The following is a 19,195-nucleotide window of genomic DNA, read 5'->3' as shown; positions in this document are numbered from 1 at the left end:
TTGTGTATACACACACATATTGAGGTATGTAACTCTCAAAACTTATCTAGTAATGAAAAATCAATGGCAAAGCAATTAACATTTTATTAGGAAAAAGTTTTAAGTTTGTCATATATGTTAGTGAGCACTCAGATTTGAGAAAAAACTGAATACAGCTATAAACTGTCATGAAAATATATAATACATACTGACATATCTTTTTAGATGGGAGTGGGTTGCTCTTTATAAATTTTTCCCAAGCATTCTACTACTGTGCCCCAGTTCCTGCCTCAGATACATACTGGAACACAGAATATTTGGCATAGGTAACTTTTCTTGCATCTTTTTGAAAACCTGTTTACTCCACTTACAGAAATAGTAATTAGTCCGATTAGTTTTTAAGTTTGTTTTAATAATAATAATAAACTGACACTTCAATAACTTTAGAGTATTCAACTCTTATTGTTCAATAAAAGCATTAAAAACAGCAGGTGTTTCCCTACCACTCCATCTTAAAACTTTTGAAATGTATTGAAAAGAGTGCTAAAGCTATTCATATTTCTTGGTAAATGGCAATTGGAATGCTAATAAAATGAACTGCTTTTCATTAAGATTGACTGCAAAACTGACCCAGTAATTGATTAAATTCCCAAGCTAATTGGGACCATTGAAGAATCAAATGAAAGTGTCAAATTTTACACACCATCGATTGGAAAAAAAAATTCAAAAAAGGAAGTAACGTATCAATTATGCACACTGATGAAAAGTAATCATGTTACTCTTCAGGGAGAACAGCTTTAAAATTATTTCCTGACTTAGTTAAGAGCTTTAACATAGTCATGGACTCCTAAGAAATTAAGGCTTAGTAATAATATAAAAAGACTTTTGAGTTTGTTCAACACTTTCAGAAGTTCATGAGGAATGTAATCAGTCTGCTTGGCTTGTTCTATAGTCTAATTCTGACCCAACTTTACCCCTCTCAAAATCATAAAAGTCATCAATGATTAACACTGCTCAATTAAAACTTGCATAAATCAATCAAAATTTGCAAAACAAATTTTTAAATGTTAAACTGTAAGAAAAAAATTACCAGTCTTTGATTTAACCGCTTGTTTTCTTCTTCTTTCAATTGTAATGTCTGCAGGGGAGGGGGAAAAAAGAAAGAGAGACCTGTAGTTTAACCCTGTACCTACTCAATTTTAAGCATTGCAACTGTTAAAGATTTTCTTTTTTAAGGATTTATTCATATATACATACAGAACTGATCAGATCAGAGTGCAAGATGGTAAGAAGATTCACCAAAGACAGAGTAGAGAGCAGAATAGGCAGACTGACTGAACTACACTGTTGAGAGGAACAACAGCAGGTCAGGAGAGGTTTGCCATGCCATGTGAGTCACCCCCCTTGGCCTGGGACTGAACTTGTGCTACAGTGGCTGTGATAGCTTCATAATGCTGTGCTTTAAACCTACTGAGCCAAGAGGGAGGGTCCAAGGTTTTCTTAAAGCTCATGTTGATGTTTGGTTCTAGTATAAAAGGTTTGTGGTGATTTTATTTTCTTTTTGGGAGGAGAAGGGGAACCCTCTCCAGTCATTATTCTACTTACTGGCTCAAGAGGTTAGACTTTTAGGGATATTTACCTAAACCAAGCATTCTCAAACTTCAGTCAATATTAGAATAACTGTGGTACTTGTAAAATATATAGTTACTATTTGAGATTTATCATAAAAAAAGTATTACTATTACTAGGTTTGGCCTGGAAGCTGAAATATACCTCAAATGACTTTGAACTCAAGTGATTACACAAAGTTCATACTCATAATAACAAAATGTGATGATGTAATTAGTAACTTAATACTTATTACTAATTTTCTCCTTTTTTATTTTCAATGATTTCTGTAAAATAATCTATTCTTATTACATATTGTATTTTGCCCCATTCTTTTAAAAATGTAATATATGAAATTTGCAGTTACAATTCTGTTGAAATTGTCATTCATAATTATGTATTACATATATTCATTTTAATTTGTAACCATTTCAAATTTTTTTTTGCATTTTAATAGGCTAGTTTTAGTAAGGAAAGAGAGGGAGAAAGGGACATTTGCATACGTACAAATGGATAGGTCTTAAAGGGGAAGAAGCTGCCTTTTAAAAAAGAGCAGAATAATTAAGAAAGAGCCTGCATTAACACAGGCAGACATTTTATAAGAACTACCAACTATTTTCTCTGACATAGACTTCAATTATCGGGAAGTTCAATTATTGGGAAAACTAAATGGTCTAAAATTCTCCTACACACTATTTAGCCATCCAGATCAAACAAAAAAATGACAATTTCTTAAAACATGAACCACAAAAACAATCATTAAGAGAATTTATAATACGTGTGTTTTAACATAAATTTCATTAAAATGCATCTCGAACATAACAAACATTCTAGTTTAAGAAAATTTACTTACTCGTTCTAATAGCATTATCCTCTGTTTTTCTTCAGAGAGCATATGGATATTTTCTCTAAGAGAGAATAAATTATCATAAGTTTTAAAATTTGGGACATTTCATTCTTCAGAAAGTCTTAAATATTACTTCACTTTAAAATAAGAGTTTACAATAAAATATGAAAAGCAGTCTCAGGATATTTATCACTGGTATGTATTTTTAAATTTTGCAAATATATTTTTTATTTATTCTGTGCATTTTTCCATCTCAGTTGTAATCCCTGTGGACTTCTCACTACCACTTCACCCGTTTGCCATCACCATAGTCCCATGTGCTCTTCCTGTTTTGATGTTCCCCTCTCCTCCCCCACAGAATGTCTCTGGTTTATAGTTGATGTTCTTTATTAGTTATATGTATTATATATATACACACACACACACACATATATATAATGTGTGTATATGTAATATACAAATAATACATACATACACACACGTATGTATAATGTGTGCATGTGTGTATTTTTTTTCTTTCCCTTTCCCTAATCCCTTACACTCCTGCTATGAGTGAAACCATCTGGTATTTTTTTTTCTTTTTGGCTTATTTCAGTAAGCATCTTTTCCAGTTCAATCCATGTTGCTGCAAATGGCATGGGTTTATCTTTTTGGATTGCTGAGCAATATTCCATTGTGTATATATACCACATCTTCTTGATCCAGTCATCTATTTTGGGGCATCTGGGTTGATTCCTCAATGGTGTATATTCTATACAGTAGAGGTCCTAACCAAATATCCACCCCTGCCTCAAGAGATTAAAAAACACTTTTCTTCCTATGCTTATATATCAACAATGCAATTGTGCTTCCTGCGAACTTTACCATGATATCATAATTAAATCAAAATTTTCAAAGCTCCAGTTTATAAAAAATAAACCAAGATTTTAAAAGTAAAACTAAAATACTGTGATGCGATAGTCACTGAAACTGTGTGTGAATTTGCCCATTATATTAAAAACCTTAAAAAATGATCTGAAAGGTGTGCAAGCTTTTATTTCATAAGTATATTAACAACTTATTAAAATATAAATAACAAAATTCAAAGTGTACAATATGGCTCAATATACTTTGTGAAAACTCTACATGAAGCTGATTAACAAGCCATCACTTTACACATTTACTTTACTTTTGGGTGATAACATTTAACATCTACTTTCTCATCAACTTTCAATTTTATAGTAGTGTTATTAACTATGGTCACCATGTTATACAACTAATTTTCAGATCTTCTTATCATAACAAAATTGGCACCCTTTATACAAGCTCCCTATTTCACCCAGCCTCTGGCGCACACTTTCTACTGTTTCAATGAGTTTAAGCTCACTTTAGATTACACATAAAATGATTTCATACAGTATCTGCAGGCTTTTTTAATGCCTGTCCTCTAATTTTATCCATGTTGTGGCAAAGAGCTGGAATTCTTACTTTTGCATGGCTGAATAATAATTCATTTTCTTAGAATGTTTACACACCTTGGTTATTTTAAGTAATATTACCTTAAACATGGGAGTACAACTATGCCTTTTAGAAAATGATTTCATTTCCTATGGGATCCCCAAGATGAAACTGTTTGATTTAGGGTAGAGTTTTAACTACTTGAGGCACCTTTCTATGTTTCCTCTGTGGTTACACCAGTTCATATTCCCACAGTGTATAAGCATTCCCTTTTCTCCTCATCCTTGTCAGCATTTGTTCTCCTGCCTTTTTGATAAAAAGAAATCCTAACAGGTGTGAGGTGACTGACAACCTGTCATAGTTTTGATTTGCATTTCCTAATGATTAGTGACACAGCACACCTTTTCGTGTACTTGTTGGCCACCTCTCTTCTTTGGAAAGAAAATTCCTCTGCCCATTTAACATATATTTTTCCCTATCCGGCTATATATTACTGTCAGATATATAATGTGCAAGTTTTCCTTTCATTTGGTAGGCTGCTTTTCACTTTTTAAATAGTTTTCTTTGCTGTGTAGACTTTTGTCTGATGTAGTCCCACTTGTGTTTGTTGTCAAAACCAAATAAACCATTGCCAAGACTGACAACAAGGAGCTTAAAACCTCTGTCTTCCAGAGTTTTAGGCTTCAGATTTTATGTCTTTCATTCACTTTGAGTTGATTTTTGTGTAGAGAGAGCTGGGACAATTTCCTTCTGCATGTGCTATCCACTTTCCAGACACCATTTATTGAAGAGATTATCCTTTCCCTGCTATACACTCTTGACTCCTTTGTAGCAAATAAACTGACAACCATGCACAAGTTTATTCTAGGTAGGCTTTTGGAGCACATTGTTCCAGGTATGTTTTTATTTCAATACCATACTACTTTGACTATTATAGCTTGAAAACAGCTAGTAAAATGCCTCCTGCTTTGATTTCCTTACTCAGCACTGCGTTGACTACTTGGGAATCTCTAATGGTCACACACAAATTGAAGATTTTTGTTTTATTTCTGTAAAAAAAAAAAAATACCACTGGGATTTTGATAGGTGTTACACATAATGTATGACTTTAGGTAGGATGGGTATTTTGACTTTATTCCAATTCATAAACAGAGTATCTTTCCACTTCTGCATGTCTTCTCCAATCGGTGTCTTAGTTTTCAATACTGGTCTTTCCACATCCTTGGTTTCAGTATTCCTTATACTATTTTTCTTTTTCTTTTTGGATCCAACTGTAAATGGGATTATTTTTTTAATTTTTTTTCTGATAGTTCATTATTGGTGCAAAAAACCAACTTATTTATGTATAATAATTTTATATCCTACAATTTTCTTACTCAAATTTTGGGAGTTCTGGGTTTTCTATGTATGGTATTATGTCACCTGCAAGATACAATTTTACTTCAGCCTTTCTGATTTCATTGTTATTTATTTCTTTCAATTGCTCTGGTTAGGGCTTATAGTATATTATGCTACATAAAAGTGGCATAGTGGGCATTCTGTACTGTTTCTTCCAATTTGGCCTTTATTATATTGAGATATGTTCCCTATAAAACCTACTTTGCTGAAAATTTTTATCATGTAGTCCTTTCCTGCTTCTACTGACATTATTAGATAAATTTTATCCTTCACTTTGTTAAGGTACTATATAATAACAGTTAATTTGCTGTGTTGTTTTTATTATTGAACCTCTTGACTTTTTCCTTTTATCTATCCATTACTTATTTGTTAGCTTAGAAGAAACCAAAATGGTACAGAAGGAACTCCTTTGTGCCCCAACACTAGTAACTGGCCTATTGAGATGTTGTATTTCTTCACGAGTACTCTCGATGAATTATGTTTCTAAGAATCCATCTTTTTTCCTAAGTAATCAATTTGCTGGCATATAGTTGCTCATATTGTTTATTGTGCTTCTGCAGTATTAGCTATAACATAGATTTTATATTATTCTGCAGGTATAATTCCCCAATAACTTTAAAGCCACTTGCTTGAGATAGGAATTACATCTTTGCCTAAAAGTCAACCCTTACAGCAAAGGCCTTACATGGGTATAATCATTAATTTTACTCCTATAAAAGCACTATATTTTAAATTTTATATGAAGTCCATGATTCAGTTTAAGTTACTTAATGCAAACGAGAAGGAAAGACCCAATTCATGCTTTTATATATATATATATGTGTATCTTTCCAGCTTTTGCAGCATCTTTTGGTAAAAAGACTGCCATTTCCCCACTGAACAGTCTTGGCATCCATGATTACAACAAAAGAGTTCAACTATAAAATAAGTGTTTATTTCTCGGTTCTCTATTTCAGTGATCAGGATAAATGTCAGTGTATCACCAGACTGATTACAATAGCTATATATTAACTTATGAAACGATTTTGTTTCCCAATTTCATCTTTAAAATACTCACTTCTGCCAAAAAGGCATATTTCAACAGAAATTGCATCTAATTCGATGATTAATTTAGAGAACTGTCTCCTCAGTAAGACTAAGACTTAAAATCACTGAAGTTGGGATGTCTTATTATTTAACTTCATTTGATAATGTTTTATAATCTTCAGTATAAAGTACTAAACTTTTTAATTCCATATATTCTTAAGTATTTTGATTTTATGATGCTATCATAGATGAAATATTTAAAATTTTCAATGAACCAATGCTAAAAGATAATTTATATACTTATTTTCTATTATACAAATATATTAACTTGTTTATTAGTTCTGAGAGAATTTTGAAGTCTGCTGGCTTTTCTATAGACAAAGTATTATACATACAAATAACCTTAGTTCTTTTTGATCTACATGCCTTTATTAACTTTTCCTAGTGTAAGTGTCGCCCATAGACTCTCCAGTACAATATTCAGTACCAGTAACAAGAATGGGCCATCTTCCTTTATTCTGAACTTTAGGGGCAAAGAATTCAGTCTTTCATAATTGAGATAATCTGTTGTGGGTTTTCAGATATATTTTGTTTTCTCAATTCAGTTTGTTGTGAATTGCTTTTTGCTATCTGTGCCTTCTCTGTGTTTGATATTCCATTTACAACAGCTTATGCATTATTTTGCTTATATGTCTTTTTGTAACAAAATATTAAACTTAGATATCAATCTTTTAGGTGTTTCTCTTTTATGTACAATGTGTATGAGATGTATTCCCTACCCCAACCCCCAGATTTTATGTAAAAGGGTGGCTTATTTTTTCACATATATTTGCACTTATTTATGCTGTCAAATTAATTGCCATGATCTCTCTACATGTCTGTTGCCTCACCTTTCTAAATTATACTATTTGTTCTATTTTTAATATACATATTTAAATTAAGCCTTCTAACTTTCAGAGACTTCAAAGTTCCAATTCTTATTTTGTGGATAGAAGCCTAAATTCTCCTGCCCTCCCAACCCAACACATCCCCACCAAAATGAGTATCTACCTCTAAGTTTTTGTTCTCCTCAGTTATGGACCTCAAAGTTAAATAAAAACTCTAAGTAAGAACAGCTCAATACTACTGCAGAGGTTTTTTCCTAGTAATTTAGTAATCTATAAAACTGTGGTATACTTATATATGATGACTCATATAGGGACACAGTCAATAACATTAAAGTATTTGTCATAGTTATAGCTTAAATCATTAAGATAGTACAACTTTCAAATACATGGGTTGTATAAAGCCAGGAACAGTAAGGATATTTTCTATCTTCAGAACTTTCAGCTTAGAGAAACGAGTGAGTATCTAAAAATCTTTATTATTTAAGACAACTGAAGTCAGATATACTTACTGTACTGACATCATGCTTGTCTCCATTGCTGAATCTACTCTTCCTTCATCTGGTGTTTCTATGGTTGATTTCTCTGTTTCTCCTGGGAGTTCAGGTGCACATGCTCCATAAAGCTCTGGGGCTGCAGTTACATATGGTGGAGGAACAAAACTGCTACTGCGCAACTTACTGACTTCTTCTTCAAGTTTTTTCTTTTCCTCAAGCAAACGAGCTCGATCTTCAGATAATGACTCTATCAAATCTGAAAGGCAATGCCCCCCAAATTGAAATAAGTTTTATAAAACTTTCATACATTTTGCTTAATTTAGAAAAGGATTTGAAAATGTTATACACAAATGAAGAAGATTACAAAGTTCCCTAATGAGCAGAGACACAAAAATTCTGAACAAACCTTACTAAACCAAACGCAACAATGTATTAAAAGGATCATAAACTAAGACCAAGTGGGATTCATAGCAGGATTCAAAAAACATATGACTTTATCAACAGATATTAAGAACACATTTCTTAATACATTACTTCAACATCCATTTATGCTGGGTATACTCTAAAGTCTGGGGATAAATGGACCGTATCTTAACACAACAAAAGCTATTACCACAAACTATAGCTAGCATCGTTCTCAATCGTTAAAACTGAAAGCTTTTCCACTAAGATCTGGTACAATACAAAGACATCCACTCTCACCACTGCTCTTCAACATAGTATTAAAAGTTCTACTTAAAACAATTAAACATGAGAAAGCTATAAAATAAATCCAAATTGGAAAAGACAAAGCAAATCCAGCATTATTTGTAGACAATATAGTATTATAAAGAACCCTTAAGGATCCACAGAAAACCTGAAACAATAAATCAGAGTTCAGTAAAGTGATAAGCTATAAAATTAACACACCTAAATCACTTGCCTTCCTATTAGATACAAACAATGAAACAGAAGAGGAAGAAATAAAATGATCCCAATATAATTACATCAAAAATAAATGCATAAATATAAACCTAATAAAAGAGATATGTTCATTATAATAAAAGAGGTACTTTTATTATAGTAAAAGACACCCTTAAGAGAAACTGAGGAAGTTACAAAGAAATGGAAAAATATTCCCTACTTATGGATGGGAAGAATCAACATTGTCAAGATGGCCACTATAACCAAAGCAATATATAGATTCAATGCAATACCAATAAAATATTAATGGCATATTGCAAAGAACTAGAGCAAACACTCCTAGAATATACATGGAATCACAAACCACCCCAAACAGCAAAAGCAATCGTGACAGAGAATGGCATTATCACACTTCCAAACCTCAAATTCTATTAAAAAGTTACACTTGAACAAAACCAGACACAAAACAATAAAAGAGAACTAAGAGTCTAGAAATAAATGTACATACATGTGGACAGTTAACCTATTACAAAGGAGTCAAGAAAATACGCTGGAACAAAAGTAGCCTCTCCAATAAAAAGTACTGGGAAATCTGGACAGCTGCATGCAGAAGAATAAAACTAAACCACTATCTCACATCATACACCAAAATATCTCGAAATTGACTAAAGACTTGGGTGTGAAACCTGAAACCATAAAATACACAGAAAAAAAAATAAGTAAGACATTTTATGACATAAACTTCAGCAATGTCCTTAGGCCATTTCTTAGGCCATCTCCAACAGCAAGGAAAACAGGAGAGAACATAAACAATTGAAATGATAACTAAAAAGTTTCTTCTATACAGTGAAAGAAGCCATACTAAAACCAAAAATACACACTTCTGAATGGGAGAGAATAGTTGTACACCACACATTTGCTGAAAGACTGATATCAAAGATACACAAAAGAATTCATAAACTCAACAAAAAATACAAACCAATCAAAAAACGGACAAAAGAACTAGACACATCTTCAAAAAAGACATTCAAATGACTAGTGGACAAGTGAAAAATGCCCACCATCAGTTATTACTAGAAAAATGGAATCAATACCACAGTGAGGTACAATCTCACAAATGGCCTATATCAATAAAGCCAGAAACAAAATATGCTGGGGCAAGGATTCAAAAAACAGAGAACACTACTATACTGCTGGTGGAAATACCAACTGGTCTAGCTCTTATGGAAAACAGTAGAGATGTCTTTAAAAAAATTAACAGTAGCCCTCCCTCATGAGTTCGATCCCCACCTGCCCCGGAAGAGTTCCACATGGCACCTCTCCTGACCCACTCGCCACTCCCCTCAGCAGTGTACTTCATCGATCTGCCTGTTCTGCTCCCCACTCTGTCCCTGGTGAATCCTCTCACCCTCTGCATCTCTGGCCTGTACCACAGCTCTATATGAATAAATGAATAAATCTTAAAAAAAAAAAATTAACAGCAATTCCACTCCTAGTCATCTATTCAAAAATTTCAAAAACACTACTCCAAAAGGAAAACTGCACTCTAATGTTTATTGCAGCACTATTTACTTTACCTAAACTAAGGAAACAACCTCAGCTCCCCAAAACAAATGAGTGGCTCAAGAAGCTATATTTATAAAAATGAATCAAATGAATATTTGCAACATGTATAATGTTTGAAAGGTTGATGCCAAGAGTAGTAAGTCAGAAGGAGAAAGATATAGATGGTATTCTAAGATGTGGAACATAAAATAACTAAATTAAGTCAGATAACGGCAAACTGAAAAACTAACCCCTTCATATCTGACTATAGCACTGCAACACCAAAGGAGATGGGTGGGGGTGAAGGGCAAAAAGGGAAGGGAGCACAATGGTCTATGGTGGTAGATTATGGGTGAGTTAGGTGCAATGTGGTGTTAATACCCAGTATGATGATATTCAATATTACCTCAGTTTAAATTAAAACAAGGGATTCCCCTGCCTTGAGGCATTTGCAAAAAATAAATAAGTTACATAACATTACTAACCTTTATCTCGCTCTTGTTGTTGCATCGTACTTTTCAATTTATCACTAAGATCATTTATTATGTTTTCTTTTTTCATTTTCTCTCTTGTTAAAACCGTGTTAAAATTTGTCTGGAACAACAGAATTAAATTATCGCATGCAAATAGCAGCCATGATTGACAAAAATAAAAGTATAAATATTTTCTTCATGGTGCATTTTATGTGGAAAAGAAAAAGATTCATAAATGATATTTTTAAATAAAAATGCTATGCTGTGGTAAGACTGTTTTCTAAAGTCATAACACATTCTAATTTATTATCCTGAAAACATTTTATTTTCTCATTTTTCTTCACATTTACTATCAGAAGAAAAGCATTGGTCAATGAATTTAAAATGGTGGAAAAAGAAAGAAAATCAGCAATTTTTTTCTTTTAACAATTTTCCCATCTCTACGATCTTCCTTTTTATTTAGTTAAATCTTGATGAAGACAGGAATATTTCAGAGTTGATTTTATCTGCAACAGCCAGTAAATCTTTTACTTATAATGGATAGAAGTATTGCTTTTTTTTTTTTAAATATAACTTACTGTGAAGTTCAAATGTCCAGATGTCTATAGATCTCATCAATTTGAGGTTCTATATGTAGAACTTCTTTTATAATGAATTTTCAAAAGTTTCATTTATAATGTTCATTTTGAAACATAAAAGCAACAGATGAATGGGCTACATTAACTTTTCCTGTCTAACATTTCCAGTCCCAGAGTCTAGGCACCCTGTTCTTAGATCAATACTAATAATGTTGGCATCAGGGAGATTTAATAAAAGTTCTTTTGGAAAACTACTAAGTTTGATTAAATATTGAACATCATTTATATTTATTTATAAAGCATACAGAAAGACTTAGTATAAACGATGTCTGCACTAATTCATTTCCATAGGTATCATTTCTGTTTATTTTCATGAACTTTGTATTCTGTAATTTTAAAATGGATTTTTAGGAAAACACACAATTTACAAGAATATTAGAAAGAAGTTCTAGTTGGGTTTCTCTAGTGGCCTAGAGATTACATCTAAGCACTATTATCAGGAGAGCCTGAGTTGGATCCCCTAACCAGGGAGCTAATCCATATATATGATGCAGCAGACCTCTCCTGTCTTACTAACTTCTCCCATTAGCAGTCTATGTAATAAATCCTGTCACATACTTCACTCTGTCTCTGGTGAATCTTCTCACCCCTGCACCTCTGACCTGTACCCCAGTTCTTGTATGCATAAATAGATATTTTTAAAAATTGCAAAGTGGGCCCTCCCTGATGGCACAGAGGGTTAAAACACAGCACTACATAAAGTCCACATAAAATATGTAAACATTATCTATAACATATAGATACTTGTTTCAAATTGTGTTCCTCAGGATTTAAAAATGTTCAGTATTACCCTCGACCTGTATTACAAGACACAAAACTGCTGCTACCTCTATCTCGTCTTTCCTCGCAAGACTCTAAAACATTATTAAATATAAATTCAACAGTGCCATTGTTATTTTCTATGCCACTATTGCCATGATCTTAAGTACAAGCTAAGAATCCTAATCATTAGTAATAGATCTCCCCAGATAATCTCATAATCCTTCCTCTCGCCAAAGATCACTAAGCAGCACATCAACAATGTTCAAAAGTATTGGCCATAATCTCCAGTCTATCTTGTACTGGTCATTATATAACTCAGAATTATACAATTTTAGCATTTAAGGAATAAAATTCAAAGATCTACAAACATTAACTTTTTTCTGAAAAAAGTTAGATACACAAAAAATCAGAAGCAAGTGAGAGAACAGAAACAATTCACATTTCTTATTTCCTAACCTAGGGTATTTCACTTTGAAACACATCTATTTTGACATAATGATCATTGTATTTTATAAATGCCCTTATCATATTTAATAAATATTAACAAGGTCAATGCAGGAAAATAAAATTTAAAATACTGCCTAAACAAAAGAACCTATTTAGTAATACTTTCCTGTTTTCTGTAGAACTAATGTAAATGAATGGGGCCTCACAAATCGTACCTGTTGTTCAGCAATCAAAGATGTTCGGACATTTTGCATTTCTTCATTCTTTCTTTTCTCTTGTTCTTCAAGCCTTTCTAAAAACTTAGCTTTTTCTTCCTCAAGTTTTTCCTGTAGCTCAGCAACTAAACTTGAAGAATCTTCTCTTGTAGACTCGATAGCAGGACTTGTAAATTAAATATAGCATAAGATTTTTCTTCAAATTAAAAGATGTAATCACAAATATACCAAATAAAGTAGGGTGACATTAAAAAAGCTGTATATCTAAGATTTTATAGTACTAAAGATACTTCCATGTGAATTCTACTTTATATACATACTAAGGAAAGACAAACAAAAGGGAAAAGTTGAATAAAATTGCATACTCTCTTGACACTAACACAGTAGAGTATATCTTGGGGGGGGGGATCAGGACAATCGATACCAGCAAATGTAACATTTTCTATATAAAAATCAATAAACCTTGGGCCCTCCCTGGTGGCGCAGCAGGTTAAAGCACAGCACTAAGAAGCTTAAGCCACTTCCGCATGAGTTTGTTCCCCTCCTGCCCCGGAGGAGATCCACATGGCGTGGCAGACCTCTCTTGCCAGCCCGCTGCTCCCCTCAGCAGTGTACTTTGTCCATCTGCTTGTTCTGCTCTCCACTCTGTCCCTGGTGAATCTTCTCACCCTCCACATCTCTAACCTGTATATCCCAGTTCTGTGTGAATAAATCTTAAAAAAAAAAAAAAAGTTAAAAGTATAGGCTTCAAGGTTCATTTTGTATCTTGCAATCATCATGTAAATTGAAGTTATTTTTAAAAACCAAATTTGAAGTTTAAGGTATTACCTATTTTGAAGTATATTGATTTTTTTTTTTTAAAGATTTATTCATACAGAAGGGTACAGGCCAGAGATGTGGAGGGTGAGGATTCACCAGAGACAGAGTCGGGAGCAAAACAGGCAGATCAACGAAGTACACTGCTGAGGGGAGCAGCCGGCAGGGTAGGAGAAGTGTGCTGTGCCATGTGGGCACCTCTGGGGCAGGCGGGGATCGAACTCATGCGGAAGTGGCTTAAGCTTCTTAGTGCTGTGCTTTAACCTGCTGCGCCACCAGGGAGGGCCCACTTTTAACTTTTTAAAATAGGTTTTCAAATAGATTTTAGTTCATCTGTTAGCACGATAAAGCTAACACATGCTAACACATAATTTCGCAAAACTTTGTGAACTTAAGGGTTAACTAAAAACAAATCTATATGTTCCTGCATAAATGTTAATGTCCCTTAAAATCTGCTAACTCTTGAAAAACTGATGACAAAGAGAGAAGGAAAAGACAAGGAGGAAAATCACAAACACAGGTTAATGATTATTTCAACTTGTGGTTTACAAGTTATCTTAACAACTTTCAACTTAACATTTTACAACAAAAATGTTTGTTCCAGAAGTAGGTATCTAATACAAAGATATTACAATATACTAAAAGCACAGGAAAAAAAAAGTTTCCATTTAAGCAACTAACATTTTACTATTTTAAATGTAAACTTACTCTACATTAAAAGACATCTGTGGAATCAGGATGCATTTGACAATCACTGCAGCTACTGAAACTGCATGCTTTTGATTTAGGATGGTCACAATATTGTGATAATACAGAGAATTGTTGATTATTTCCAAATTTGCTAGTAAAAAAGCAGCTTTCACCCCTTTTCAAATGAATAGCTTTAAATGACCAATCTTTGTTTTCAGAAAGGTTGAATGTCAAAAAAAGGACAAAAAGGATTTGCTTTGGACAAGATAAGGGATTTGTTTTCAGTTTCTGCTTTGCAGATAGAAAACAGGGTTATGAAGTAAAAACTCATGGAAAACTGACAGTCTGCCTAAATCAAAGTTACTGAGAAGTGAGGACTTATGTATCAGCAATAAAGTGTGTAGGATAAAATCAAGTATCGACAGGGCTTATACTTACTTTCAATATTGTTTGACTAATGTTTACCTTCAGCATGTAAGAGATACATCTTTAAATTTCCCCACAGTTATAAGACAAGGAGAAAACAAAAAGCCAGTTTTCAAGTAGGTAAGAAAAGAAGAGCATACAGTTGAATGAGGTTAGCACAATAGGGAGAATTCACATCATGAACAGGACACATTTTGTATTATAAGTACGTTAAATCATTAAGTTTTATCTAGAGAGTAATACAGTTTCTAAGAGTTTAGGTCTCTAAGACTATTGTGAGGATACTGATGAAAACACTGGAGAATGGAAACGATATGAAGGAATGATGTCATCATGAAAAAGGATACTAAGAATCATGACAGACGGAAATAGTGCGGTTCAAAGTGCTAATGTGTGCGCACATGTGAGCAGTACTTTTGTTAAGTGTCATGTACCTCTAAAGTGCCTACACTCTGGAGGAGTACTGTCTAATGTTGTGCTAAGATGGGGCTGAAACGGGAGGAGAAATTCAAGGACATACATAGAGCACATTAGATAACTAGTACAGGGTATTTACTAAGTAATAAGGGAAAAGACCTTTGCAGCTAAAAACCAAGTAAGCTATGAGATGAAGAATAATCAATAATCACCATGCTAGAGAAAAGGGGTTTCTTGAGGCAACATTACTGTTTTATTTCACTTTAAGACTCAAAATGGCTTTGATAGCTCCGGTAATTAATCCTAGCCACGAAACAGGTTCAGCTAAAGTTAAGTTTTGAGGCTAGGAACAGTGTGCTAGCTGGTTGGAAAAGCATGAACAAAAGTTACAGTGCCTCACAGCTTAAAAATATTTGCTAGATGGGGATTACAACTGAGATGGGAAAAGGCACAAAATGATACAAGCTATTAATACAAAAACTATTTGCTAGAGCAAAGTTAAGACAAACATTAAAAATTTAATAGATTTCCCACTAAAAAAATAGACATGTTTTGTATATATTAGTACCTCAAAAATGTCTGAAAATTAGAACTCAAGGACGTGGATATATGTAATAAGTTGTGGTAAATTTAAACGATCACATAGAACTTGAAATAAATCATCTCTGGTAGTTTCTCTCACCATTAGTAAATCAGTGTATGCTAGCAGCAAGTTCTATTATACCCACTATTTCTAGTAAGAAATAAATTTGCACTGAATACAAACTAGACTGTCTTGATGCTTTAACTTTCTCCTCTATCACTGACTATATTAGTTTGGCCTAGTAAACAATTACTGTTTTTTTTTAAGTCTTTATTTTTTCCACTCTTTAGATTAAAATTACAAAATTCAAATGCATTACTCATCTAGAGCCACATCAACTAATCCCTGGAAGCAGAACTATGGACATCATAGTAGACCCACTGTACAAGGAGTGGCTGTAATTCTCCAGAGGCGGCTTTGGCCAGACTTGTAGGCATTAAGCATTTCCAAGTGTGAACAGTTTACACTGATATCACAACAGACAACTGGCAGAGCTCTTGAAAGAATTTTAGTAGTGCTTTGATTAGGCACTAGCACTGGTGCTTCGGATGAATTTGTCTTCAACTTTCCGGGACTTGCAACTCCTTTTACACTCTCCTAATAGCCACACAAACTCTAAGCCCTTTAGTATTAGGGTATTCAAAAGTGGGTTTTGTTTTCTAAATTCAATCCATACAAATATGTATGGTTCTAGGGAGAAAAAAATCTGACAGGAGAATCTGGGAATCTCTTGATTTGTCCTGAAATGAAGACATTAACTCAATGCCAGTACAAAATGAACATAGCATTCTATGGCAAGACAGCTGACATGTGTCTGGGATTAAGTGAGAAATTAAGGTAAAGCTCTGGAGATGCTCTAGATAGCCCTCCAAGTGCCAGCAGACCTCCCTTGTCAGTAGCAACTGACTCCTCTTAAGTATCACCTTACTTGAGGTTCCCTCACACTAACTGATGCTTCAACAACCATTTTACACCATTACTAGTAAACTCAATGCATTTTTGAAATCCACCAAATCTCAGGGAGTCAAAATCTAATCAAATAGGAATTGCAGCATTTTTCACTTCTTTTGGTAGAGACATGAGAAGTGTGTATAGGAATGGAATTGATGGCAGCCAGAACAGGAAAGACAAACACGAAAATGAATCAGGTCAAAATTACTTGTATAGGTATGGTGATCTGAAATTCTAGATTCAATGTCAGTAATTAACAGTTGGCTAGATTGACTGTCTGAAATTTAAACCTAATGGCTAATGTTTAATGAAAATAAGATAGCAGGATGAGATACCCTAGACCAAAGGTAGGCAAATGAAGGCCTGATTGCTAGTCTATTTAAATTTTACTAAAGTTACTCCCAGTCATTTCCATTATGTCACTGCTCTCTTGCTTTAATACACAGGAGTAAAGTTAAATAGCTCCTGTAGAGACCACCCAATACATAATGATTAAATTATTTATGATCTTGCACTTTACTGTATCTTTTATTTTATCAACAATTCTCAAAGAATTCTGATCCAATGTTGAGTGAGTAGACCACTTTCAGGTAATCAAAGGTTAAACCTATTTTCATAATACTAAGATGATGTGCTTTTTAACTGTCTTTATAGACACTTTCACAGATGGTAAAGCAACTGGCACCTTAACATAAGTAAATTGCAGTTTTACATCTTTACTATGCTTTCATTCAAAGTGAAAAAATGAAAGGCAGATTTTTGGAATAGTTCCTTGATGTAAAAATCATTAAATTTGACCATTGCATACACTTCTTTTTGGACTCTACGTGATGAAAGAGAATAGTATAAAGTATTCTGTCAGAAAAGTATGTTTGCCTCATGGAAAAGTACATTGTTTTAGTCCTGTCCTGTGCTGTGCTGAATGACTTTTCTTGTTGCAAATTTAAAAAATATATATATGTATATTTTTTTAATAGTTGATTTGACATCATCTTGTGCCTTTTCCTTTTTCCATCTCAGTTGTAATCCCAGTGGACTTCCCATCACCAAATCACCCATGACTGCAAACTTTTTATTGAAATAAATCTGGTTTACACTTGGGTTTTTGACATTGTCTCAAAAAACATCAACATTAGTCTGTTGCTTTAATGAAAAGAAAAAAAAAATGACAGGTGTTATCAATGCTTAACTGTGATCCCTTAAAATGTGTTATAGCTGCACAATGGAATATTAGCAATCAAAAAGAATCAACTCATGCCCTTTTTAGCAACATAGTTAAAGCAGGAAGGGATTATGCTCAGTGAAATAAGCCAGAAATAAAAATAATGAATGGTCTCACTTACAGGAGGAATATAGAGATACCAAATAAGTAAAGGGGGGTGTGGGGGGCGGGGGGGGAGAAGAGGCATATTACTATAATAAAGTAAAAATCAAAATCATCAGGCAACTACAGATCAGAGATATTCTGTAGGGTTAGAGAAGGATCAGGACAGAAATGGGAAGAGCACAGGGGACTATGGAGATGGCACACAGGTGCATCGGAAAATCATATTTTGTACAAAAATGATATATAATAATAAAAAAAATGTGTTTCTGCCGCTGTGACAGAGAACTTCTCGGTACCTAAGAAGATCTTCCTTATAAAACTGATGTGTATTAACATGATTCTTTTTTTAAGTAAATATGTCAGTATTTAGGAGATCTGCATAATTCAATGCACCTGTGTTTTACAGAGGAACAAGTCTTCGTACTATAAAATCACATAGGGCAAAAAACCATTAAAGTACAAGATACATAGTATGATAATCTTAACAGTATATAAAAAAATCCACTGACATAGTTTCATAAATCTACAATGAAACCAATTATTATTTGCTCAATTTTGACTTAGTAACAAATTAAAGCATCCACAAAGATCTGAAGAAAACTATTTAAATTTCTTTAAGTGCATACAAGAGGCTGGTTTCTTTTTATATGTCCCTCAATCAAAACATCCAAAAAAAAAAAAAAAATGGACATGCAAGCAAATGACTCAATTAAACCAAATAGCAAAACGATTTGCAAGAACATAAAATAATTCTAAATCTTTTAATTATCACTTTGGAAATAAGGCTTTACTTAAAATCCTGTTTATTCTAACAAAGTATTTATTTTAAAATGCCTTCAAATTTTACCTTAATTTCTATTACAGCAAATATTGTTAACTATAATTAGATACAAAATCACTCAGAAGTCTTCAGTAATTTGACAATACCCAAAAAGACCAAAGTAAGAACAACTTCCTTGTGGCTTTTACATATTTAACAAGTGGTAGCATACCAACACACAAGTGCATGCCCAAACACAGAAAAATGTGATATATACTTCATGTCGGTCTGTATACATGTCACCAGTAAATTCTAAAATATGTATTACTTGGATATTTAAAGAACAAATTTACTGACCTTTGGCCTAAGAAATCTATCAAAAGCATGTTAGATCACACACTGGAAGGGATTTACTATGTATGCCTAAGAAGGTCCAGAGAATACTCCATCAAAGGGGTAATGGAAGAAAACTATAAATATCTACTAGAATTGTAAGAAAGTGACACTATCATAATTAAGTCTGGACATATTAAATCAATTTTTGACCTTTAGCCTTCTTCTTCCTT

At 33.3% G+C, this 19,195-nt stretch overlaps 1 protein-coding gene across 3 annotated transcripts in view; it reads right to left on the bottom strand.

Annotated features, from left to right (window-relative positions):
* Positions 1-19,195, bottom strand: part of RB1CC1 (RB1-inducible coiled-coil 1) — a 77,144-nt gene that overhangs the window by 7,389 nt on the left and 50,560 nt on the right. For all 3 annotated transcript variants that reach the window (XM_004679883.2, XM_004679884.2, XM_012723011.1), the window contains exons 16-20: positions 12,660-12,825; positions 10,610-10,718; positions 7,692-7,932; positions 2,441-2,495; positions 1,070-1,117 (exon numbers count right to left, since the gene is read on the bottom strand). In XM_004679883.2, coding sequence (XP_004679940.1) covers positions 1,070-1,117; positions 2,441-2,495; positions 7,692-7,932; positions 10,610-10,718; positions 12,660-12,825 — 619 coding nt within the window. The remainder of the gene's footprint in view (positions 1-1,069; positions 1,118-2,440; positions 2,496-7,691; positions 7,933-10,609; positions 10,719-12,659; positions 12,826-19,195) is intronic.

Source organism: Condylura cristata, unplaced genomic scaffold, assembly GCF_000260355.1.
Source record: "Condylura cristata isolate star-nosed mole 26May11 unplaced genomic scaffold, ConCri1.0 scaffold00009, whole genome shotgun sequence".
Lineage (NCBI taxonomy): Eukaryota > Metazoa > Chordata > Mammalia > Eulipotyphla > Talpidae > Condylura > Condylura cristata.
The sequence above is the reverse complement of the archived record's forward strand: the minus strand, read 5'-3'. Positions and strand labels throughout refer to the sequence as shown.